General features: G+C 47.2%; 1 protein-coding gene across 2 annotated transcripts in view; it reads left to right on the top strand.

Moving 5' to 3' along the window:
* Positions 1-25,248, top strand: part of GASK1A (golgi associated kinase 1A) — a 249,365-nt gene that overhangs the window by 221,017 nt on the left and 3,100 nt on the right. For both annotated transcript variants that reach the window (XM_069648844.1, XM_069648843.1), the window contains 2 exons: positions 7,551-7,673; positions 12,581-12,684. In XM_069648844.1, coding sequence (XP_069504945.1) covers positions 7,551-7,673; positions 12,581-12,684 — 227 coding nt within the window. The remainder of the gene's footprint in view (positions 1-7,550; positions 7,674-12,580; positions 12,685-25,248) is intronic.

The raw sequence follows: 25,248 nt of genomic DNA, 5'->3' as shown, positions 1-25,248 counted from the left end.
AGGATTTCCTGTTTCAGATGCCAAGCAGTAAACCACAAGTTTTCGGAACTGGGAAGATAACTCTGGGGCTGTGAGGAGCAATAGTAGACTTTGAGTAATGTAGATCTTCACAAAGTACAGCCCGTCCCCTTGAATTCCTTCTGTCCCTCGCTTCTGTGCTGCCTTTTTATGGCATTTGCTTTAGTTAAAGAGACCCTTGGTGTGGAGATCACCTTGCTATGGACATCCCTGAGGCTGATTTCGTTTCTTCTTCCCCACATAATCAAACCATGTGTGAGGAATCCCTTTGGGAACCCTTGGGTTACCGGGGTCTGCAACCAGTGTCTCCCAGAAGTTTGCACTAAGACTCCCATGATACCTCACCATTGACTATGCACGGCAGGTCTGATGGGAATTGTAGTAGCAAAACCTCTGCCGAGCCGAAGGTTGTAGACCTCTGGTCTACAGTATGCATCAAGGGAGACATAATGAACCTGCTTCTACTTTTCCTTGTGAGGTAATGCTCATGAGCCTCTCTCGTGTCAATGTGAAATCAAGTCTCACTCAGTGTGTTTGATGTTTTCCATGACCAAATGGGTTGATCAAATGAATTTCTGTTCCTCTCTTAATTAAATTCCTTTCTTTCAGTGTACGTATTAAATATATTCTTTTGTCTGAGCACTCAAAGTTGTGCTGGTTTTAACTACCCCCACATCTTTCCTCTGAAATCTCCTAAGTATTCTTTTGTTGTCATGGGAGCTTATTTGATTGATGTGTTTGACCTACAAACCCTACAGGCTGCTCGTCCTGAATAGCACTGACTTCCGCATTCTACCACAGTTCACTTGCATCTTTCTTTCACTTTGTACCTGGCCTCCACTTTACCTTTCATCGCTCTTCCTTTAAGCTTCCTTCTACCCTCCTGCACACCCCAGAGCTCGAAGGTTTCCTGTGGCCATGTGTGAGTAGGCATTCTAGTCCTGTTTCTTTCTTGGGATTCTGGAACTTGTTGTTCTTTTATTTTCCATTTGAAATTTAGGAAAACAAAGTCCCAGATTTCCAGGCAACAATAGAATTGAAGGATAAAGTTAATGGTGCAGTAGCACCTCACCCCAGAAAAACGACATCCCCATTATCCGTCAGTCTAATATTTGTTGGCAAGGGTGGGGAGCGTTTGGGTCATGGGGGAGCCTCTGGTGGGTGTGCCCGGTTCTCCAGGCTTTTTGGGACTCAGTAAACAAGGCTATGAGGGATGTCTTTGAGGAGGCCATGTTGGGGATGCGAGATGTCTGGGAGATCCTTTCGATGAAGGCTCAAAGAAAGGCCTACATGATCCTTAGCATTGCGGCCCTGTTATTGGTGGCCCAAAAAGGGAACAGTTGCATGATCCCCAGGGAGCTTGAATGGATCGCCAAGGTTTGGCACATTGTGCCGTTGGAATGGGTGACCTATTTGATGCAGGGTGGATCAACATAAATTCAAGGTGGGCTGGGACTTGGTCTTGGGGTTCCTGCACAACGACTATCATGAGAAGTTGTCCCACAGAGAAGTTTAGTGTTGGATCTGGTTTGAGGGGGTCTGCTGGTTGGGGATGGGAGGACTCTTGACAATGTCCACTGATTTGCAGTTGTTTTGGGTGGTGGGTGAGAGGGACAAGAGGTCTTCGTGTTGTATTCGATGAAAATGGCAATAAAATGCATTTAAAAATAATGTTGGTGCATTGTCATGATACTAGCAGTAGTCCTCTTGTGTATGGGCCCACTGCACTGAGATCTCTAGAGGGCTGCTTCCTTAGTTTATCTGCAAGCTCCAGAGGGTGGAGCACTTTGCAGCTCATGTCTCCCTGGGCTTAAAAGCCTCTGACAATGTCAGATCCGTGCTGAAGTTTCCTGTTAACCCTTTGAGCGTAGGGACTTCAATGTTTCCTTACGTAAACCTCCTAAAGGCAATCAAACAGTTCAATGGAGAAGAGTTTTCAAAACCAACTGCATAGTACAACAAGCCCTCCATGGCCTTGGGCCTACCTGCAACATCTGACTGTCAATCCGATAGCAGCTGTCCAGACAGTGGTAGGTGACCCAGCACCAGTTTTCTCTCCAGTCTAGCAAATACAACTGCTATCCCCTCCACTTGCAGCTGAATTGTCTGTGAAGGTGTGAAAATGTTAAGCGGTTCAGCTAAAGCCATCCTTAAAATTGATTAGCGCCCAGGGAGAAGGTGCCGGCCAATCAGGATTCCTGCGATAAGGTTTGAATCTCACTATTGCGTTGTTTGTGTTCCATCTGGAGGAAAGCGCTTTTCTCCCAGAGTCTGCCATATCCTGGTACCCTAGCACGCTACCCCAACACTTTCTCCAACCTACAGTATCCCCCACTCGCCCTCCTTGCCTCCTCGGATCCTCACTCATACCTCGTGTCCTCTGCGCCTGCTCCTTTTTTTACTTCTACAACATTTACTTTTTACAACATTTATACCGCGCAGCCATGAACCCTTGGGCGTTATGGCACAAAATGACAAGACAAACAAAGAACAGTGAGGAAGAGTCCTGGAGAGGAGTGATACGAAACCGGATTCAGCCAATGGTCTATGAAAATAGCCATGTTTTCAACTTTTTCTTGAAACTAGTAAGCAGTACTTGATCCCAAGCAATGGGGGCCGCCAGGGAGAAGGCTCCTTTTTCCATCTTCTTGGACTTGCTTCTAGGAATGGTCATTAGGTTTTGCAGGCTAGACTTGAGGGAGCGGCTGTTAAACCTATTAGAGATAAGATCTTGAAGGTACTTGGGCATTAAGCCTAGTCTACATTTCAGGATTATTGTTAATAGCCAAAAGAGAATTCAAGAGGCTACTGGAAGCCAATGCAGGGACCGCCTTGCTTGCGAAACATGGTCGCGACGAGTGAGACCGATAACTATTCTCACGGCTCCATTCTGCACTACTTGGAGTCTGTTAATGATGTTCTTGCTGGAGCCGACAAGAAGGCTGCTACAATATTCCATCTTTGATCCCATAATAGCTCTAGCTAAAGTCTCATCATTTTCTTGAGAAATAAAGGGACATAAGTGAGGAAGCAATTTTATGAAGTAAATTGCTGAGGTGACCAAACTTCTTACATGAGCTCTCATATCTAGACGTTGATCGAACACTACTCCTAAGGTTTTCACTTTTTTCTGTGGTTTGATTATCACATCACCTAAGTGAAATTCCGAGTAGAGTGGTCCCAGTTTCTTAATCATGGGTTGTGTGGCAACCAAAATTAATTCCGTTTTTTTCCTGTTTAAGGGCAAGATTGTTTTCAATCATCCATTCCTCTACTAAAGAGTACATTCTATTGAGTTCTATTTCGTCAGTAGAATGGGAGCCTGCCAAAGGGACGACACACTGGGTATCGTCGGCGTAGTTGGTAAACAGCACTCCCTAATAACGGTGTGGTGAAGATGTTGTAAATACAAAGGGACAAACAGGCCTCTTGGGGAACTCCAAATGAAACCAACACAGGGTCAGCTGCTGCGTCATCTATGAAGACAAGGCTGATTCGATCACTCAGGAACGAAACGGTCCAGTGAATCGCTTCCATGGAGAAATTAGCTACTTCACCTAGCCGGTCAGCCAAAATCGCATGATCTACCAAATCGAATGTGGCTGACAGGTCTAATGGCTTTGTGAAGGGGAGTTGGACAGGTTTTTATAATTAAAGCAGAGCATGTGTCTTCTTTGCATCATGTAGATTTAAGTTGTTCTATGACAAGGGTCTAATCCTGCACCGATATACGGTTGAAGTGGAATTGAGGAATGGAAGGGCATCTTACGAATGAGCTCTTCCCTGTATTGTTCTGACATGTAGCCTTTTATTTTTTTTATTTTTTTTTAGCTATGTTGTCCCTGATTGTAGAGAGTTAATTCTGTATTGCGTCCTGTATGTCTTGCACCAGGACACACCCATTTTTATAGTGTGAGCTCTGGGTGTTGTGACGGATTTCTTCTCTTTGAGTATTTTAAATAATTCTTTAACGTTGGACTTTGCATTTGTAATTCGTGTGTTGTGAAGGGATTTTCACCTGCACAATAGCTAATTTATAGGTTTTTGCAGTTGCCTTATATGTAGCCAGATTCTCAACTAGGGGATTTTTTTCCTGTGCTCGGTCTACCACATACTAGAAATGGATGACCAGCTCTGTCTGGAGTCTTTCTTCTGTTTCTAGCACAGTCCCTGCTGCGACCCTCTAGCATACCACAGGTCAATTAATTTGATTAAAGGTACAATATAAACGGAGCTCATCATCCTGAGTACCCCCACTAACCTCAAAAAACTAGGACCAGAATACTCTGCCTTCATAATTGATGGTAACTTCATCAAAGTGGCCACAGAGGTAAAAACCCTCAGCTTTTATCTCGATTCCACTCTCGTCTTTACCAAACAAGTAAATGCTATGGCTTCGGCCACAGCTTACACCTGTATAATTATTAGAACCGGCAAAGCCTTTCTCTCTGACAACAGCAGCATCATCTTGGCCAGAGCCCTCATCCTCTCAAGGCTGGATTATTGTAACGCCCTATACATCGGCTCCAAAAAAATCCATCATCCAGAGAATCCAAATCCTACAAAACAATGCCCTTAGAGCAGCCCTCAGCGAGCCCAAGAGTAATCACATATCTGAGATTAGGCGCCATAACAATCTGCTCTCCAACCATGATAAAATTCAGTTAAAAACTGCCTCACTCACCCACAAAGCTCTGCATAATGCCGCTCCCAGCTATCTTTCCGAGAGATTCCATAGAAGGACTTCTACCAGACCGTCCAGATTAGCTAACACTAACTGCCTCTCCATTCCCAGGTATAAACTCTCTAAGGTTGGAGGCTATAGTTTAATTGTCAAAGCACCTCAACTATGGCACACCCTGCCACCATCTCTCTGTGAAGACCAATCTTACCAGAGTTTTAGAATTAACTACATCAACCGGCTCAGGGCTACCGATCACTAAGGTCCACCCTTTACCACCCTCTACTCGGACCACCTAAGCTACCTGCTGCTCTTAGAATATGCTTGTGCATGAGCTCTTCTCTGTATGTATTGACTCATATTTGCCTCTTGTACCTGTACTGTTGATCTATATCTGCCTGTATCTTGTAATTTATTTTGTAAACCAAGCTGTGTATCTCCTTGTAACCTCTGCGCCCTGATACCCTTGGGTCTGGTGCGCATTATAAATGAATAAACAAACAAATATTGTTACCAGCTGATCCAGTCTGCCCCGTGGGTATTATTGCTTAATTATAACTTTGGAATATTGTTGCAAGTTGTGGGTCAGTAGAGGGGCTTTACTACAGTTAAGAGCTTGACGCGTCCCTCGCAACATTCCGCCTCAATTAGGCAACAAGCCCCGAGACTTTGGGCCATTACAGCAGAAGGTATTGCCCCCGGGGCCCATAGTGTTTCAGAACAAAAAAGAAAAGTGTAAAAAAAAAAATGCCAGCTGAGGAAGGGAAAACCAAGTCAGTTTTCCCTTTCCATGGCAGCCATTGAAAAAACATTGGGGAAAAAAGTAAACAAACAAAATGGCTGCCATGTGAAGGGAGAAGGGACTACACGTAGTCCCTTCTTCCTTTCCATGACGGCCTGTCTCAGATCGGGAGCAGACACGCTGGGGACTGAAGTGTTCCCAGTGTGCCCGCTCTGTGGATTGGGGAGGGTGCTTGAGGTTGGAGAACACTTAACTGATTCCCCGGCAAGAGGAGATGGCGGCCGTGAGGAGGCTCATGGCAGCGGGATTACCATGTGTAATGCCCGCATTCTGAGCATTCCCATTGGCTGGAAGGCCACCACCCCCCCTCGCCAGGTACTAATGGTCAGTATCCCCCTTCGTCCACTTTCCACCAGGACAATGTTCACTGCAAGGTCCTGAGCACCTTTTACAACTGTTTTCCTTTCTCTCTACCCAGTTTGTTATTATGCTATATTATAACGGCATTACAGCCCTGGGAGCGAGAGCTGCAACAAGTGTTATCCCTCTACCCTCCTTATGCACCCTCTGCTTTACTTCCGGCCCATAACTCTGGTATGGTCCAGTAAATCCTTTTGCAGCACTGTCCCCCTGGGGTGTAATGCCTCATTGATGCTTGTTTTCCTCCATAGAATGACCAGAATTGATCTCTCCATCCTCTGGTCCTGCCTCCTGCCGTTGACTGAAGCAGTCCTCTCGCTCTCTACCCATCTCTTTACGTTTGATGCACCCTGCCTCTTTCCTACCTACTACAGCCATCTGCAGCTTTTCTCCACCTTCCAATCTCTTCCCAGAAGCATCCTTGCCATTAGTTTTGTTTAATGTTGCTAGTCTCACCACCCTACTTTTTCTTGCTGCCAAGAATCCTCCTGCCCCATTAAGCTCCTGCAGCTATGCCCCCTCTTTACCATGCACTCTCTTGCCCCACAGCTCCCTCTCGCCACACTTTTTCTTGGTAGCACACTGTACCATTGCTGAGCTATGTATCCTTGAACCACATTGTGAAGTTTTTGCACCTTTTTCTACACTCTCTCCACCCTGTGCCTGGATGCCACATTAGAATCCATACCTGCTCTGAACTCTGGGTCACACTGCATCTTCTCACCCTATTCTCTTGTCCCTCACTGCTCTCTTTCATCCAGCACCCTCTTGCCACATTGCTGCTTCTGTCTAGCACCCACAGGCAATTTTTACCCTCTGCACCCTACATCACCATTCCCTGTTACACCCTTTCTGTGCCATGCAACCACTTCACCCTGCAATCCCCCACACTATATTCCTTGCTTCAAATGTCTGTCTTCTCTGCAGTCTGGATGACATCTTTAGCTCTCTTTAAAATGTTGAGACAGTTGCCATCCTTCCCCCTCGCTACACAGCATCTTATCTGTACAGTCATGCCATGTTCCATCCTCTCCACATCCTGCGGGTTCACCCCCCGCTGCATTCTTTGCTCCCTTATATGTTTTTCCGCCTTGTGGTCTGTAGTCTTCTAGAAGATTCTCTAAAGGGTTAATTTCCCCCACCTTCTCAGCACACGGCATCCTAGCACCACCATCTTCACACCTTACCTCTACGTTGCTCATCACTGCCTTCCCCACCCCACCCCACCGCTACATTGGGTAGTAGCTGAGCACATCTTGTGAGAGGTCTATGGAGATATATGACTTGGTTCTGGGCGAGTTCCTCAAATCAATCGAGGGAGATTTCGCCAAATTGCGCTTTTTAGTTTTTAGTGTGGGACATTTCAACACCAATGTAACTGGGGGAGACTACCTTGTACCCCCCATACCCCCACCTTTAATAGCCAACCCTCTGCACATACATTTGCATTGAAATTAGTCCAAAAATATTTGACAAATTCTCCCTTGGCCAGTGCTGTTGTGGCAACACCTTCCTATCCCTGTGACATGGCTGATGTGTTTGGGTATGCGTACTGAAGTCGGCCATGTTGATTTGGGTATGCGTACTGAAGTCGGCCATGTTGATTCGGGTATGCGTACTGAAGTCGGCCATGTTGATACTTGTGCATTAGCACCTTGAAGCCAATAACGCAAGTGTTCTCTTCTGTAGGTCCATGACCGCCTTGACCGGTATTGCTGTGGATATGAGCCAGACCCGTCCGAGCCTTGTGTGGAGGAACGGCTGCATGATAAATGCCAGAATCCTGAAGAGTTGGCCCTGGTTCATATTTTGGTATGTCCTTTAAGGTGTCCTTTTGCTACTGCATGCTTTTACCTGTTCTCGCTGCTAAGGGTACACACCCATTCCCATGCCAAAAGGAAGTTACCATCACTAATGGGTTCACCAGTAATATTCACCTCTCCTCATCGTATTCGCTTATCATTTAGAGGAGTCTGCAGATAGTGAGGGCTACCACTCCTATGATCCCTCACTATTACGAATGATGGCTAGGGTTTATGAGTTGTAGTCCAAAAATGCCTGGCAAGACAAAGGTTAAAGAGCCCTGCTGCAGTAAAACACAAGGTCACTCTTGTGCAAACCCAGGCCTTCCAGACCACAGTCAAAGATCAGATGTGATACAAAATTATACATCCGGGTAATGACAGGTGTGATCTTTGAGACTGTGGTAGATATTGGAGGACCCACACAGGAACTTTACAGGATAAAAGTCCCAAGAAAGGCTGCCCTGGGAACAGAAGGAAGCAAGACCAGGGTCTTAGGAGCATTAAAGCACAGAGGACCTTGCCTAGAGGTTGAGGTATCACTGGGTCTCGTCAGTGTACACCTGGAAGCGATTTGCACAGTTGCTTCAAATCTTAACCAGTGTGGCCGTGTAAAGGGTGGCGACGGCTGGAGCCATTGCAGACCCCTAATGCACCCACAGTTGATCTTGGTGGTAGAGGAAACGTGTGGATCCCATTTCACTTGGTCACGGCCGGCTGAAGAGGGTCTGTGGGCCCATTTCAACACGACGGTTGGGGAGGGCAGGGGGCTTTGCTTAGAGCAGAGACCAAAAGTCTGAGCCACCCGTCGGGTGCATACCTGGAGCCAAGGGGTAAATAGTTGTCGATTATCACAAGATGGCCTGCCAGCAGGGAGCTGAAACACGAAACGTCGCCTGAAAAGGACCCTTAGCTTTTCAGCTCGCTGGACGTCTTGTGATTACCTCTCCTTTGTCAGAAAGGGATAATGTAGAGAAAAGAATGGACACCAGGGGATCCACGCAACACCTCGAAGGCCTCAAACAAATGCAGCGAGTAATGTGTGCGCTGCAAAGTGCACATATTAAAGTCCCGAATGAAAGGCGAAGTTCGCTGTGTAATAAGACTGTTGACTGCCAACATTGGGGCAGTTTCTGGGGGCCCCTTTCAACTGAAACGGTTGAAAGGCCCAGATGGCAACCCTGCACTTGGAGGGTATGATTGGTTATAAAGGAGACAAACCATTTTAGAGTTGTGCCGTTGACTCCCATTCAATTGTCGGTGGAGCAGGATGCATCGATTAGCTGTGTGAAAGGCCTTGGAAGGTCAAAGGTCAAGAAACGGGAGAGAAACTGATGTGACCTACAGCAGCAGATCTACCACGTGTACATAAGGTGGCTCTGCACCATAATTAAATAAAATGATCAGTATGTGAGTTAAAAGTAAAGGAATTGAATATATTGTTCTTTACAGACCTGATTCACACGTAACACTAGCCAGAGCAATGACAGTAGGAAATGAATAGAAACATTAAAATAAATCTTTCAAGTTTGGTGTTTTATTTTCTCATCTACAAAGCTGACAATCGACAAAAGGATTGGTGAAAGGGGTCCATTTATTGAAACAGGTGGGGTTTAGGGATGCCTGATGCCCGGAAAAACAAGACCAGCCTAAGTGGGCACTACTGCAGATCCCAGGGCTGCATAGGGTCCTCTGAATTGAACCTAGCAGGCTGTATGAAAACAATCGTGCTATGCGGATCGGTCCTGCCGTCACCTAGCTCATTTGCACACTTCATCACGAGTATTGGTGAATGTCCATCTGGAAGCAGGCTGTGAAATGAATGTACTCATCCTTTGATAGAAGGGCTAGTGCACAGGTACAACCTGGCCATACTCTTTAGGCAGACACAGATTAGGTTATGTGACTAATATAGGGTATTCGTCCCTTCTGCCCAGGGGTGCCTCCCCTTTTGAGGCTAGGGAGGCGAACCTGCTGCGCAAGACACTCTCTAGGGGTCTTGGCAAGTGGGACCTCACTGGGAGAGACTCCCCCTTAGAGTACAAGGACTCACGTTCCTTTGAGGAACTCCCTAAACCCTCCAGCATAGCAGCGTATATGGGACTACCTGCTATAAAGAATACACAAACATCTGATTGTTTGGCTGAAGATAATGCTGAAACAAACTATTTTGGAAAAGGAAAGGAATCTGCCTCTTTAAGGCGAGACGTATATTTAACTGGGATGAGTAGGGTGAAGGGAGCGGGTCGCAAGGGGAGGAACCCTCCCCCCCACCTCCCTTGGCAGCATTGTGCCTTGGAGTGGAGAATCAGAGGCCGTGCCGTAAGCACTACACATTGGAGAGGAGGAGCCCGCGACTTTCAAAGAAGCAAAGGACACCAGTCTGAAATCTGAGGCCCGACGTTTGGGAATAGAGAAGCAGTTATGAGCCAGGAGAAGATGATCCTAGGTCCGGTGGGGGCGCAGCCACAATGGCATCGTGGGAAGCCATGTGCGCCCCGCAAACTGTTCCAAAACCACCACTGACGGGAGTGTGCAAAGCTCCCTTGTGCCCGCACCCGTACACAGCAGCAACGAGAGAGAAGGCCGAGAACGGGAAGCCGCCGACACCGAGAAGCACGAACCCGAAGCAGAAGGAGCGGACACGAGTGAATGCCAAGCCCTACCACGTTCCTCTGCACAGTTTGGGGGTAACTGGGTGAACTGGAGAAGCGGCAGGCCGCAGGGGCATCGAGAAGAACTCGTCCCACTGAGACAAACGAGAAACTGAATATAAAACTTTAACTGGAGGTGTGAAAACACAATAGGTAGAATAACAAAAAAAGAGAAATGAAAGTAATTGGAGACTGGGCGCCAATACCATGGGAAGAGGGGAAAGGTCCCCATGGCTTAAGAAGTAGACAGTAGAGAAAGCCAGAGATAAAGTCCAGTGATTACAAATGGGAAATAACAATATCCTATGAACAAGAAAAGGAGAGGGACAATCGGAGCGAGAAAGCCCAGGAGAGGGGAAAGGTCGTATGGGAACACGGCATAACCAAACTAGGCAAACCTAGGTTACCAGACTCAGGGAGCCATACAAGTATAGGGAAGTGCATTAAGGAGAACTATCGAAAAACTATCCCTAAAGAGGGAATAAAACCCAAGAATGTTTTGAGCGAGTTACAAGAATTTATCAATGAGGTGTCAAACTGTTCCAACAGACGTTGCGTAGAAAACCATGGAATAAAGAAGACATTTCTGTAAGAAACAGCCAGGCGAATAGAGACATCTGGATCACATTTAAGTTAGTTAACGTAGTGGTAGGGTCAGTTAGTTAGTTTGGACCGTGCACATATTCATTTGGGACTTCCTGATGACAGACGAGCACCTTTTAGTTTATTTGGATCAGTAGGGAAAGATGGACCTTATTCTTATCCTTTTATTAAACCTCCATCACAATGTCCCTAACGTGTCCGACTCCTTACCCGCCGCAGTTTGCTCCTTCTCATAGGCGATAGGCCACACTTGGGCAGGCCGTAATGGGTTGTTATGGCCACCCCCCCAAGTTAACATGGTAGCTCCATTAGCATGCGCTAATGGCTGATACCATCCAGTAGGGCCCATCCCAGCGTGGATTATTACTATTAGCACACCGGTATAGCGTCTGTCGTGTGTAAAGGGCTTTGTTCAAAAGTAGTTGCTTGCGGAGAGAGTGTGCACCGTTTGTTGCGTGCTTGTAAAGTCCTTTTCCATTGGTGGTCACCGAGCAGCAAGGGAGACTGGTAGACAGGTGCCAATTGACTGGCAAGTAAGTTTAATCAATGGGAAGTAGGGTCCGACAGTAAGAGAATGGGAGAGATAAAGCCAAGGAGGAGCCAGGAAGCATGGTGAGCAGATGGCCGAGGAACCCGCAGCTAGCCGGGAACAAGGGCTTTCACTGGTGAATAAAACCTGCGGTACGGGCAATTTGATGAGCTGGCGCCTGCTAACAAATACTGCCCTCTGCTAAGGCCTGTCGGAGATGGAGGGAACCTGGTTTTCTGATGGCGTTCCTCCTTAAACCAAAGCTCGCTTGCTATTCTTTCACCATCCTGGAGCGCGTCCTGTTTCATGCACAGGAGTCTACATCAGGGGTCTGCAAACTGCGGCTCTCCAGACAGCTGGATCTTCAGAGGTTACAACTGTCCTCATCTTCTGTTATTTCTTGGAACAGGACGGTGACGTTTGCATGGAGGAAGCACTGTTTTAAAATACTCTGGCTAGTAAAACCATTTTTAAATACCAACCCTGACGAAGCTTTCCATGCAAGTGCGAAACATGTGTTACGGTTTTTCCTTTAATGAAGGCTTCTGCTTGTTGAGCCGGAATTTTGTTGAAACGCCAGTAGAATTTGAATAATTGCTCTAAATTCCGGTGATGACGGCATGCTCACCTGGGTGGAATTCGTGACATCCATCAATTTTTTGGCGATTAAAGCAGTGCACCCATTATAATGCAACACATCCTCCCCATACCCATATGACCACGAGGATCGAGTACAGCCTTTCTATGACACTACTGCCTCTAAATTGAGTCCAACATGTCTTTTCCTTGCCTGCCTTTTAATTCAAGCATATTACCATACTCATGTAAGACATTCTTGCAATTGATCGAAGGTTCTCCGGCAGTCTGTGTTACCAGAGAGAAGCAACAAATATAGCAGAACTCAACAGTGGCACAGCCCCATGCACAAACACAGGGCTTTGCCAGGCAACCTATACTCTTTCTTCATGATTCTGGCAACGAGAAGCTTGGCCGTCTTCGGCTGCCTGATGTTTACTGCACATGCGACACTCCTAGATGGGTGCACCACCTACAGTCCACAAACCGTGGGAATGGTCAAGAGACACGCGCTCCTACAAAGTTACAATACTTCTTTTTCTCTTTCTCCAATAGGTTCGTCAAAGTAATCCTGGTCATCTGGTGTACATCGATAATGCAGGCAGGCCCCTTCACCCAGAAGACAAGCTGAACTTCAGGCTGCTTGAAGGAATTGATCAGTAAGTGAATCGGGTAGCAATTAAAATTCTCCCTCGGTTCAGTATGGATCACCAGTCCTCCTAAGAAGATGACTTGTCTATATAAAGATGTTGGGCATCCTCTTCATTTTATTAGGCAATAGGAAATCTATCATAATCAAAGAAACACTAGCTAAACTTGATCAAAAATACTGAAATTTCTCCATTGACAACTCCCTCATCCCTGTTTCCTCATCAGTAAAGACACTAGGCGTCCACCTAGATTCCACCTTCTCTATGACGTGACAGATTAGCGCCATTGCTTCTGCCTCTGCCCATACCACTAAACTCATCCACGCAGTAAAACCTTTCGTTTCCAAGCAAAATCGACTTTCTATAGCTAGAGCTACCATGGGAGCCAAATTAGATTATTGCAAAGCCCGCTTAGCAGGTACCTCCACAAAACATCTTAACAGACTCCACGTCATTAAGAGTAACGCCCTTAGAGGAGCCCTAAATATACCGAAAAGGGACCACATCACACAAGCAAGACGAGACGTCCACTGGCTTCCTGTCAAGGAACGGATCACGTTCAAAACTCTCACTCAGACACACCGGTGCCTCTCAAGAGATGCCCCACCCTGCCTATCAGAAATCATTGTAAGAGACACGTCCTCACGCTCAAAAAGAACTTGCCATGGGAACCAGCTGCACGTCCCCTCTATCAAAAGGACAAAAGCAGGTGGTATTGGTTTCCCACACATAGCACCGAAACTTTGGAACGCCCTGCACAACTCACTTAGAGCGCAGTCCTCCATTACAGCATTCGGGAAAGCTCTAAAAACTATGCTATTCCACTAACCCCCACCCCCGCCCCCGCATCTCTCCCCCTGTTCCATGCCTGTACCTTGCATACTGCAACTAAGACTGTACTTCTTGTGTGGAAATTAAGATTGTACTGTGTAACTAAGCTCGCTGTCTCGAAAAAACGCCACGTTGCCTAAGGGCTGACGTGCTCTTTATAAATGTGAATTACACATAAATAAATAAAAAATAATTTGGCCTTTCTAAGTACGTCATAGCACAGCAGAAGTTTCTTGTCGGAGCCTTGAGGGTATGGTGTCCTGAAAAGTGAGGGAATGCTTTTGATGTTGCATAAGTACCACTTTCAGTATGCGCAAGAGACTGAACATTGCCACCTGTTAGGCAGTCAATTTGAGTAGCAAGGTGGCGTTTGTTGCAAACGGCCCGATGCAGTAATAACCATATGATCATAAAAGGACCTAAAATCATATTTTGCAATTTAAAATATAATTTCCAATGTTGATGTCGTAAAATCATAATTTTCAGAATATCATTTAAAAAAACGGCCCCACAATGAGATGATTCAATTGAACAAAAATATTTCGTTTTTAAATATTCCGTTCATATATTTGTTTTCTATTAATGTATTGGATTTATACAAACCTTCTACAAAAGAATTAAAATAGACAATTGTTTAAATTACATTGATTACAGATTAATACCATACAATTACTTCCATTACAAATAGATTCCTACTGGAATCTATCTATGTCATTTCTAGATTTACACATTTTATTAAATAGTAACCATTTTAGCCACTCTTAACTCTTAACAATTTCACTACAGATGTAGTCGGAGCAGTATTTTTTCCACTTGATAGTCATTCCCAAAATTCGTCCGTATTTAACCAATTATCCTCAGAAAATTCTTGAGTATATTTTCTGTTTTTGAAGGCGGTTTTGGAAGGCGAGACATTTTATAATCGGGCAATAAGGTGCTTAAAAAATAGGTGTTTTGTGCTGTGCAAGGGAAATTTTGAAGTTGAAAGTTGCTAGATCAGTGGAAAATGCAGTTCCGAACTGTCCGTGAAGCACGGATCTTATCGTGAAGTGCGGACTGGTTCTCAGACATGTCATCATGCTGCACGCTAGCTTATGGTCATGTGGCACTGTCTGGAAGGTCTGCAATGAAGTCGGATGTTCCCAAATCAGGAACCCGGGGTGCTAAAAAAAGGGATTTTTCTTCCTACAATGTGACGCCTGCCGCGACCCGGTTTAGGAAGCGAAATCCTTTTCCAAGATGGCCACCATGGAAAGGGAAGGCAGGGTTCCATACAGGGCCCCTCTTCGCTTTTCATAGCGGCCTGCAGAAGGCGAAAAGAGAACCCTACGATCATATTACCACAAGCACATTTTTCTTTCCTTTCAAACCTATCCCAATTTCGAATAACCTTACCACAAAGCCAGTCCTAGGTGAATATGGCCACTTTAACCCCATGTTTTGTCCCTTGTGGTCATGGCCAGTAGCCATATTGTCCGGATCATGACCTTATTCCATGACCCGGACAATCTGGCCACTGCCCATGGCCACAGGCTACACCTCAGTCACCAAAGGTATATCACTATATTGTATACCTACATTATGACACTCGTCAAAAAATAAAACACGGGCACATTTGCAAAACCATGCTTTCAGGTCCTTGCCAATGCTCCTTACACGAGTTTGTTGGAAATCCACCCATGTTTTATTTTTTCAAAAGTTTCAAATGTATGCACATACTATCATCATATAACCTATCTCCCACTTGACAAAATCCATTCAGACTTTATAAAAACATTTATATCTAGACCTATAATCTTTTTGCAAACCTTTGTGTAGATTCGTCAAATGGGACCTCATTTAGAAGTAATTACATTATTTTGGGACCCCCCCTCTAATTTTGCCCCCTCTTGACAACATCCCACCAAACTTGGCTAAAACATTTATATCGAGATCCATTATCAGTTTGCCAAATCAAGTGTAGATTCGTCAAATGGCACCTCATTTATAAGCCTTTACATTATTTTGGGACCCCCCTCTAATTTTGCCCCCTCTTGACAGAATCCCACCAAACTTTGCAAACTCATTCGGAATGAGGTCAGAAATATAATCAGAACATCTCATGCAGTTTCATTAAGTGGCGCCAAAGTTATAAGCCATCCAAGAACTGCTTTTCACCAACCCTGCAATGCTGAGGTGCCCGCGAACTTCTCAGGACTGTTCGCGGACTTTCGCGCCTAAAACACCTGTTTTTTGCTTCTTGCAGCCATATCCCATCCCATCCTCATCACCCCTCACCTCCCCATAGATTATTTGATAAATTTGACAAGTGCAATGTTGTGTTTTTTAATACATTTTTACCGTGATGTCTGCAGAAACCGACCGCTGTCTGCGAATCCAAGATGGCGGACGTTTCCAAAAATCTGATGCACTTCACACTTTTCACCATCCAATCAGTGGGCGCGTCTGATGTCCGTGGACACCACGTTGCCCTCTAAGCCAATCGGAGTCCTGTCCGCGAACCAAACAGGGAAGTGTGTCCGCGGAGCGGACATAGATATCACAAATTTATTTAGACCTACTTTTTGGTTGTTTTAAAAAAACCTACTGGACGGTTTTCCACTCTGCTTTTGGGACCAAGCCGCCGCTCCTGCCGCAAATTTGTTGAAAATCCGTCCAGCGGATTGGGCTGTAGGCTTGAGCAAAGTTCTTTCTCCATTCAGTCTATAGGGAAAAAAGAAATTTTGGGATCCCTCCCTATAACTTTGTCCCCCCTGACCAAACCTCACCAAACTTTGGAAAAATAAATTCAGAGTGTCTCATACACATTTTTTTCAAAGTTTGGTGAAGATTCGTCCACGGGGAGCGAAGTTATAAGCCACCCAAAAAGTAGCTCTTCCTATGGGTTTAGCAGCTTAACCATAACTTCATGGCTGCTACAGCATATATATAATCTCATTCTCTCATTCTTTCTTTCTTTTTTCTTTCTCTCCCTTTCTTTCTCTCACGTCCTCTCTCTCTCCCTTCCTCTCTCCCTCCCTTCCTCTCTCTCTCTCCCTTCCTCTCTCTCTCTCCCTTCCTCTCTCTCCCCTTCCTCTTTCTCTCTCCCTTCCTCTTTCTCTCTCTCTCTCTCTCCCTTCCCCCTCTCTCTCTCTGTCTCTCTCCCTTCCTCTCTCTCTCCCTTCCTCTCTCTCCCTTCCTCTTTCTCTCTCTCCCTTCCTCTTTCTCTCTCTCTCTCCCTTCCTCTTTCTCTCCCTCTTCCCCTTTCTCTCCCTCTTCCCCTTTCTCTCCCTCTTCCTCTTTCTCTCCCTGTTCCTCTGTCTCTCCCGCTTCCATTTTCTCTCCCTCTTCCTCTTTCTCTCCCTCTTCCTCTTTCTCGCCCTCTTACTCTTTATCTCTCTCTCCCTCTTTCTCTCTCTTCCTCTTTCTCTCTTCATCTTTCTCATTCCTCCTCTCCCCCTTCCTCTTTCTATCCCCCTTCCTCTTTCTCTCTCCCTTCCTCTTTCTCTCTCCCTTCATCTCCCTTCCTCTCTCTACCGTCCTCTCTCTCCCTTCATCTTTCTCTCCCTTCATCATTCTCTCCCTCTTCTTCTTTCTCACCATCTTCCTCTTTCTCTCCCTCTTCCTCTCCCTCTTTCTCTCCCGCTTCCTCTTTCTCTCCCTCTTCCACTTTCTCGTTCTCTTCCGCTTTCTCGCTCCTCCTCTCCCTCTCCCTCTCCCTCTTCCGCTTTCTCTCCCTCTTTCTCACCCTCTTCCTCTTTCTTACCCTCTTCCTCTTTCTCTCCCCCTACCTCTTTCTCTCCCCCTACCTTTCTCTCTCTCTCTCCCTCTCTCCCTTCCTCCCTCTCTCTCCCTTCCTCTATCTCTCCCTCTTCATCTTTCTCTCCCTCTTCCTCTTTCTCTCTCCTCCTCTCCCTCTTCCACTCCCTCTTTCTCGCCCTCTTCATCTTTCTCTCTCTCTTCCTCTCTCTTCCTCTTTCTCGCTCTTTCTCTCTCTTCTTCTCACTCTCTTTTTATCTCTTTATCTTTCTCTCTCTTTCTGTCTCCTCCTCTTTTTCTCCCTCTTTCTCTCTCTTCCTCTTTCGCTCTCCTCCTCCTCTCCCTCTTCCCCTTTCTCTTCCTCTCCCTCTTCTTCTTTCTAGCCCTCTTCCTCGCCCTCTTTCTCTCTTCATCTTGCTCTCTTCTTCTCTTTCATTTTATCTCTGCATCTTTCTCTCTTTATCTTTTTATCTTTCTCTCTCTATCTCTTTATCTTTCTCTCCCTTTTTCTCTTACCCTCCCTCTTTCTTGCCCTCTTCCTCTTTCTCTCCCTCTTTCTTGCCCTCTCCCTCTTTCCCTCTCCTCCTCTCCCTCTTCCTCTTTCCCGCCCTCTTTCTCGTGCTCTTCCTCTTTCTCTCTTCCTCTTTCTCTCTCCTCTTCCTCTTTCTCTCTCTCTCTCTCTCCCTTCCTCTTTCTCTCCTTTTCATCTTTCTCTCCCTCTTCCTTCTTCTCGCTCCTCCTCTCCCACTTCCTCTTTCTCTCTCTCTCCCTTCCTCTCTCTCTCCCTTCCTCTCTCTCTCCTCTTCTTCTTTCTCTCCCTCTTCTTCTTTCTCTCCCTCTTCCTCTTTCTCTCTCCTCTCTCTCCCTTCCTCTCTCTCTCCCTTCCTCTCCCTCTCCTTTCCTCTTACTCCTTTCCTCTTTCTCTCCTTTTCTTCTTCCTCTCCCTCTTCTTTCTCTCCCTCTTCCTTCTTCTCGCTCCTCCTCTTCCTCTTCCTCTTTATCTCTCTCCCTTCCTCTCTCTCTCCCTTCCTCTTTCTCTCCTCTTCCTCTTTCTCTCCTCGTCCTCTTTCTCTCCTCTTCTTCTTTCTCTCTCTCTCTTCTTCTTTCTCTCCCTCTTCCTCTTTCTCTCCCTCTTCCTCTTTCTCACCCCTTCCTCTTTATCTCTCTCTCCCTCTTTCTCTCCCTCTTTCTCTCTCTTCCTCTTTCTCTCTCTTCATCTTTCTCATTCCTCCTCTCCCCCTTCCTCTTTCTCTCTCCCTTCCTCTATCTCTCACTCTCTCTCCTCTTCGCTCTCTCCCTCCCTCTCTCTCCCTTCGTCTCTCTTCCTCTCGCTACAGCTCTCTCTCTCCCTTCACCATTCTCTCCCTCTTCTTCTTTCTCTCCCTTTTCCTCTTACTCTCACTTCCTCTTTCTCTCTCCTCCTCTCCCTCTTCCACTCCCTCTTCCTCTTTCTCTGCCTCTTCCTCTTTCTCTCCCTCTTCCTCCCCCTCTCCCTCTTTCTCACCCGCTTCCGCTTTCTTACCCTCTTCCTCTTTCTCTCCCCCTACCTTTCTCTCTCTCTCTCTCTCTCTCTCTTTCCCTTCCTCCCTCTCCCTCCCTTCTTCTATCTCTCCCTCTTCATCTTTCTCTCCCTCTTCCTCTTTCTCTCTCCTCCTCTCCCTCTTCCTCTCCCTCTTTCACGCCCTCTTCATCTTTCTCTCTCTCTCCCTTCCTCTTTCATTCTCCTATTCCTCTTTCTCTCTCTCCCTTCCTCTTTCTCTCCTTTTCTTCTTTCTCTCCCTCTTCCTTCTTCTCGCTCCTCCTCTCTCTCATCCTCTTTCTCTCTCTCTCTTCTTCTCTCTCTCCTTCCTCTCTCTCTCTCCCTTCCTCTTTCTCTCCTCTTCTTCTTTCTCTCCCTCTTCCTCTTTCTCTCTCTCTCCCTTCCTGTCTCTCTCCCTTCCTCCCTCTCTCTTCCTCTTTCTCTCCCTCTTGCTCTTTCTCTCCCTCTTCCTCGCCCCTTCCTCTTTCTCCCCCTCTTTCTCTTTCTCCCCCTCTTCCTCACCCTCTTCTTTTTTGCCCTCTTACTCTTTCTCGCCCTCTTCATTTCTCGCCCTCTGCCTTTCTCTCTTCCTCTTTCTCTCTTCCTCTTTCTCTCTCCTCCTCTCCCTCTTCCTCTCCCTCTTTCTCTCTCCCTTCCTCTTTCTCTCTCCCTTCCTTTCTCGCTCTCTCCCTTCCTCTCTCTCTCCCATCCTCTCTCTCTTCTTCTTTCTCTCTCCCCTTCTCCCTCTTTCTCTCCCTCTTCCTCTTCCTCTTTCTCTTCCTCTTTATCTTCCTCTTCCTCTTTCTCGCCCTCTCCCTCTTTCTCTCTCCTCCTCTCCCTCTTCCTCTCTTCCTTTTTCTCTTCCTCTCCCTCTTCCTCTTTCTCTCCCTCTTGCTTTCTCTCCCTCTTCCTCTTTTTCGCCCCTTCCTCTTTCTCCCCCTCTTCCTCTTTCTCGTCCTCTCCTCCCCCTTTCTCTTTCTCGCCCTCTTCCTCTTTCTCGCCCTGTTCCTCTTTCTCGCCCTCTTCCTCTTTCTCTCTTCCTCTTTCTCTCTCCTCCTCTCCCTCTTGCTCTCCCTCTTCCTCTTTCTTCTTCTTCCTCTTTCTCTCCCCTTCCTCTTTCTCTCTCTCTCCCTTCCTCTCTCTTCTTTCTCTCCCTCTTTCTCTCCCTCTTCCTCTTTCTCGCCCTCTTCCTCTTTATCTCTCTCTCCCTCCATCTTTCTCATTCCTCCTCTCCCCCTTCCTCTCTCTCCCCCTTGCTCTTTCTCTCTCCCTTTCTCTCTCTCTCTCTCTCTCTCCCCTCCTCTCTCTCTCCCTTCCTCTCTCTCCCTTCGTCTCTCTTCCTCTCTCTACAGTCCTCTCTCTCCCTTCATCATTCTCTCCCTCTTCTTCTTTCTCTCCCTTTTCCTCTTTCTCTCACTTCCTCTTTCTCTGTCCTCCTCTCCCTCTTCCACTCCCTCTTCCTCTTTCTCTCCCTCTTCCTCTTTCTCTCCCTCTTTCTCTCCCTCTTCCTCTTTCTCCCCCTCTCCCTCTTCCTCTTTCTCGCCCTCTTCCGCTTTCTCGCTCCTCCTCTCCCTCTTCCTCTCCCTCTTCCTCTTTCTCTCCCTCTTTCTCACCCTCCCTCTTTCTTGTCCCCTTCCTCTTTCTTACCCTCTTCCTCTTTCTCTCCCCCTACCTCTTTCTCTCCCCCTACCTTTCTCTCTCTCTCTCTCTCTCCCTCCCTCTCTCTCCCTTCCTCTATCTCTCCCTCTTCATCTTTCTCTCCCTCTTCCTCTTTCTCTCTCCTCCTCTCCCTCTCCCTCTTTCTCGCCCTCTTCATCTTTCTCTCTCTCTTCCTTTCTCTTCCTCTTTCTCGCTCTCTTTCTCTTTCTCTCTCTTCTTCTCGCTCTCTTTTATCTCTTAATCGTTCTCCCTCTTTCTGTATCCTCCTCTTTCTCTCCCTCTTTCTCTCTCTTCCTCTTTCGCTCTCCTCCTCTCCCTCTTCCTCTTTCTCTTCCTCTCCCTCTTCGTCTTTCTTGCCCTCTTCCTCGCCCTCTTTCTCTCTTCCTCTTCCTCTTTCTTTCTCTTCTTCTCTTTCCTTTTATCTCTTTATCTTTCTTTATCTTTTTATCTTTCTCTCTCTATCTCTTTATCTTTCTCTCCCTCTTCCTCTTTCCCTCCCTCTTTCTTGCCCTCTTCCTCTTTCTCACCCTCTTTCTCGTGCTCTTACTCTTTCTCTCTCTCTCTCTCCCTTCCTCTTTCTCTCCTTTTCTTCTTTCTCCCCCTCTTCCTTCTTCTCGCTCCTCCTCTCCCTCTTCCTCTTTCTCTCTCTCCCTTCCTCTCTCTCTCCCTTCCTATTTCTCTCCTCTTCTTCTTTCTCTCCCTCTTCTTCTTTCTCTCCCTCTTCCTCTTTCTCTCTCCTCTCTCTCTCCCTTCCTCTCTCTCTCCCTTCCTCTTTCTCTCTCCTCTTCCTCTTTCTCTCTCTCTCTCTCTCCCTTCTTCTTTCTCTCCTTTTCTTCTTTCTCTCCCTCTTCTTTCTCTCCCTCTTCCTTCTTTTCGCTCCTCCTCTCCCTTTTCCTCTTTCTCTCTCTCCCTTCCTCTCTCCCTTCCTCTCTCTCTCTTCCTCTTTCTCTCCTCCTCTCCCTCTTTCTCTCCCTCTTGTTCTTTCTCACCCTCTTCCTCTTCCTCGCCCCTTCCTCTTTCTCCCCCTCTTTCACTTTCTCCCCCTCTCCCTCTTTCTTGCCCCCTCCCTCTTTCTTGCCCTCTTCCTCTTTCTTGCCCTCTTCTTCTTTCTCGCCCTCTTCCTCTTTCTCACCCTCTTCCTCTTTCTTGCCCTCTTCCTCTTTCTCGCCCTCTTCCTTTCTCTCTTCCTCTTTCTCTCTTCCTCTTTCTCTCTCCTCCTCTCCCTCCTCCTCTCCCTCTTCCTCTTTCTCTCTCCCTTCCTCTTTCTCTCTCCCTTCCTCTTTCTCTCTCGCTCTCTCCCTTCCTCTCTCTCTCCCTTTCTCTCTCTCTCTCCCTTCCTCTCTCTTCTTCTTTCTCTCTCCTCTTCTCCCTCTTTCTCTCCCTCTTTCTCTCCCTCTTGCTCTTCCTCTTTCTCTTCCTCTTTCTCGCCCTCTTCCTCTTTCTCTCCCTCTTCCTCTTTATCGCCCTCTCCCTCTTTCTCTCTCCTCCTCTCCCTCTTCCTCTCTCTTCCTTTTTCTCTTCCTCTTTCTCTCCCTCTTCCTCTTTCTCTCCCTCTTGCTTTTTCTCCCTCTTCCTCTTTCTCCCCCTCTTCCTCTTTCTCGCCCTGTTCCTCTTTCTCACCCTCTTCCTCTCTCTCTCCCTTTCTCTCTCTCTCTCCCTTCCTCTCTCTTCTTCTTTCTCTCTCCTCCTCTCCCTCTTGCTCTCCCTCTTCCTCTTTCTCCCCCCTTCCTCTTTCTCTCCCCTTCCTCTTTCTCTCTCTCTCCCTTCCTCTCTCTCTCTCTCTTCCTCTCTCTCTCTTCTTCTTTCTCTCTCTCTTCCTCTTTCTCTCTCTCCCTCTTTCTCTCTCCTCCTCTCCCTCTTCCTCTCTCTTCCTCTTTATCTTCCTCTTTCTCTCCCTCTTCCTCTTTCTATCCTCTTGCTTTCTCTCCCTCATCCTCTTTTTCACCCCTTCCTCTTTCTCCCCCTCTTCCTCTTTCTCCCCCCTCCCTCTTTCTCCCCCTCTTCCTCTTTCTTGCCCTCTTACTCATTCTTGCCCTCTTCCTCTTTCTCGCCCTCTTCCTCTTTCTCACCCTCTGCCTCTTCTTCCTCTTTCTCTCCTCCTCTCCCTCTTTCTCTCCCTCTTGCTCTTTCTCCCCCTCTTCCTCTTTCTCGTCCTCTCCTCCCCCTTTCTCTTTCTCGCCCTCTTCCTCTTTCTCGCCCTGTTCCTCTTTCTCGCCCTCTTCCTCTTTCTCTCTTCCTCTTTCTCTCTCCTCCTCTCCCTCTTGCTCTCCCTCTTCCTCTTTCTTCTTCTTCCTCTTTCTCTCCCCTTCCTCTTTCTCTCTCTCTCCCTTCCTCTCTCTTCTTTCTCTCCCTCTTTCTCTCCCTCTTCCTCTTTCTCGCCCTCTTCCTCTTTATCTCTCTCTCCCTCCATCTTTCTCATTCCTCCTCTCCCCCTTCCTCTCTCTCCCCCTTGCTCTTTCTCTCTCCCTTTCTCTCTCTCTCTCTCTCTCTCCCCTCCTCTCTCTCTCCCTTCCTCTCTCTCCCTTCGTCTCTCTTCCTCTCTCTACAGTCCTCTCTCTCCCTTCATCATTCTCTCCCTCTTCTTCTTTCTCTCCCTTTTCCTCTTTCTCTCACTTCCTCTTTCTCTGTCCTCCTCTCCCTCTTCCACTCCCTCTTCCTCTTTCTCTCCCTCTTCCTCTTTCTCTCCCTCTTTCTCTCCCTCTTCCTCTTTCTCCCCCTCTCCCTCTTCCTCTTTCTCGCCCTCTTCCGCTTTCTCGCTCCTCCTCTCCCTCTTCCTCTCCCTCTTCCTCTTTCTCTCCCTCTTTCTCACCCTCCCTCTTTCTTGTCCCCTTCCTCTTTCTTACCCTCTTCCTCTTTCTCTCCCCCTACCTCTTTCTCTCCCCCTACCTTTCTCTCTCTCTCTCTCTCTCCCTCCCTCTCTCTCCCTTCCTCTATCTCTCCCTCTTCATCTTTCTCTCCCTCTTCCTCTTTCTCTCTCCTCCTCTCCCTCTCCCTCTTTCTCGCCCTCTTCATCTTTCTCTCTCTCTTCCTTTCTCTTCCTCTTTCTCGCTCTCTTTCTCTTTCTCTCTCTTCTTCTCGCTCTCTTTTATCTCTTAATCGTTCTCCCTCTTTCTGTATCCTCCTCTTTCTCTCCCTCTTTCTCTCTCTTCCTCTTTCGCTCTCCTCCTCTCCCTCTTCCTCTTTCTCTTCCTCTCCCTCTTCGTCTTTCTTGCCCTCTTCCTCGCCCTCTTTCTCTCTTCCTCTTCCTCTTTCTTTCTCTTCTTCTCTTTCCTTTTATCTCTTTATCTTTCTTTATCTTTTTATCTTTCTCTCTCTATCTCTTTATCTTTCTCTCCCTCTTCCTCTTTCCCTCCCTCTTTCTTGCCCTCTTCCTCTTTCTCACCCTCTTTCTCGTGCTCTTACTCTTTCTCTCTCTCTCTCTCCCTTCCTCTTTCTCTCCTTTTCTTCTTTCTCCCCCTCTTCCTTCTTCTCGCTCCTCCTCTCCCTCTTCCTCTTTCTCTCTCTCCCTTCCTCTCTCTCTCCCTTCCTATTTCTCTCCTCTTCTTCTTTCTCTCCCTCTTCTTCTTTCTCTCCCTCTTCCTCTTTCTCTCTCCTCTCTCTCTCCCTTCCTCTCTCTCTCCCTTCCTCTTTCTCTCTCCTCTTCCTCTTTCTCTCTCTCTCTCTCTCCCTTCTTCTTTCTCTCCTTTTCTTCTTTCTCTCCCTCTTCTTTCTCTCCCTCTTCCTTCTTTTCGCTCCTCCTCTCCCTTTTCCTCTTTCTCTCTCTCCCTTCCTCTCTCCCTTCCTCTCTCTCTCTTCCTCTTTCTCTCCTCCTCTCCCTCTTTCTCTCCCTCTTGTTCTTTCTCACCCTCTTCCTCTTCCTCGCCCCTTCCTCTTTCTCCCCCTCTTTCACTTTCTCCCCCTCTCCCTCTTTCTTGCCCCCTCCCTCTTTCTTGCCCTCTTCCTCTTTCTTGCCCTCTTCTTCTTTCTCGCCCTCTTCCTCTTTCTCACCCTCTTCCTCTTTCTTGCCCTCTTCCTCTTTCTCGCCCTCTTCCTTTCTCTCTTCCTCTTTCTCTCTTCCTCTTTCTCTCTCCTCCTCTCCCTCCTCCTCTCCCTCTTCCTCTTTCTCTCTCCCTTCCTCTTTCTCTCTCCCTTCCTCTTTCTCTCTCGCTCTCTCCCTTCCTCTCTCTCTCCCTTTCTCTCTCTCTCTCCCTTCCTCTCTCTTCTTCTTTCTCTCTCCTCTTCTCCCTCTTTCTCTCCCTCTTTCTCTCCCTCTTGCTCTTCCTCTTTCTCTTCCTCTTTCTCGCCCTCTTCCTCTTTCTCTCCCTCTTCCTCTTTATCGCCCTCTCCCTCTTTCTCTCTCCTCCTCTCCCTCTTCCTCTCTCTTCCTTTTTCTCTTCCTCTTTCTCTCCCTCTTCCTCTTTCTCTCCCTCTTGCTTTTTCTCCCTCTTCCTCTTTCTCCCCCTCTTCCTCTTTCTCGCCCTGTTCCTCTTTCTCACCCTCTTCCTCTCTCTCTCCCTTTCTCTCTCTCTCTCCCTTCCTCTCTCTTCTTCTTTCTCTCTCCTCCTCTCCCTCTTGCTCTCCCTCTTCCTCTTTCTCCCCCCTTCCTCTTTCTCTCCCCTTCCTCTTTCTCTCTCTCTCCCTTCCTCTCTCTCTCTCTCTTCCTCTCTCTCTCTTCTTCTTTCTCTCTCTCTTCCTCTTTCTCTCTCTCCCTCTTTCTCTCTCCTCCTCTCCCTCTTCCTCTCTCTTCCTCTTTATCTTCCTCTTTCTCTCCCTCTTCCTCTTTCTATCCTCTTGCTTTCTCTCCCTCATCCTCTTTTTCACCCCTTCCTCTTTCTCCCCCTCTTCCT

Source organism: Ambystoma mexicanum, chromosome 2q (assembly GCF_040938575.1).
Source record: "Ambystoma mexicanum isolate Mex_15411 chromosome 2q, UKY_AmexF1_1, whole genome shotgun sequence".
In the NCBI taxonomy this organism is placed as follows: domain Eukaryota; kingdom Metazoa; phylum Chordata; class Amphibia; order Caudata; family Ambystomatidae; genus Ambystoma; species Ambystoma mexicanum.
This window is presented reverse-complemented; position numbering and strand designations above follow the sequence as displayed.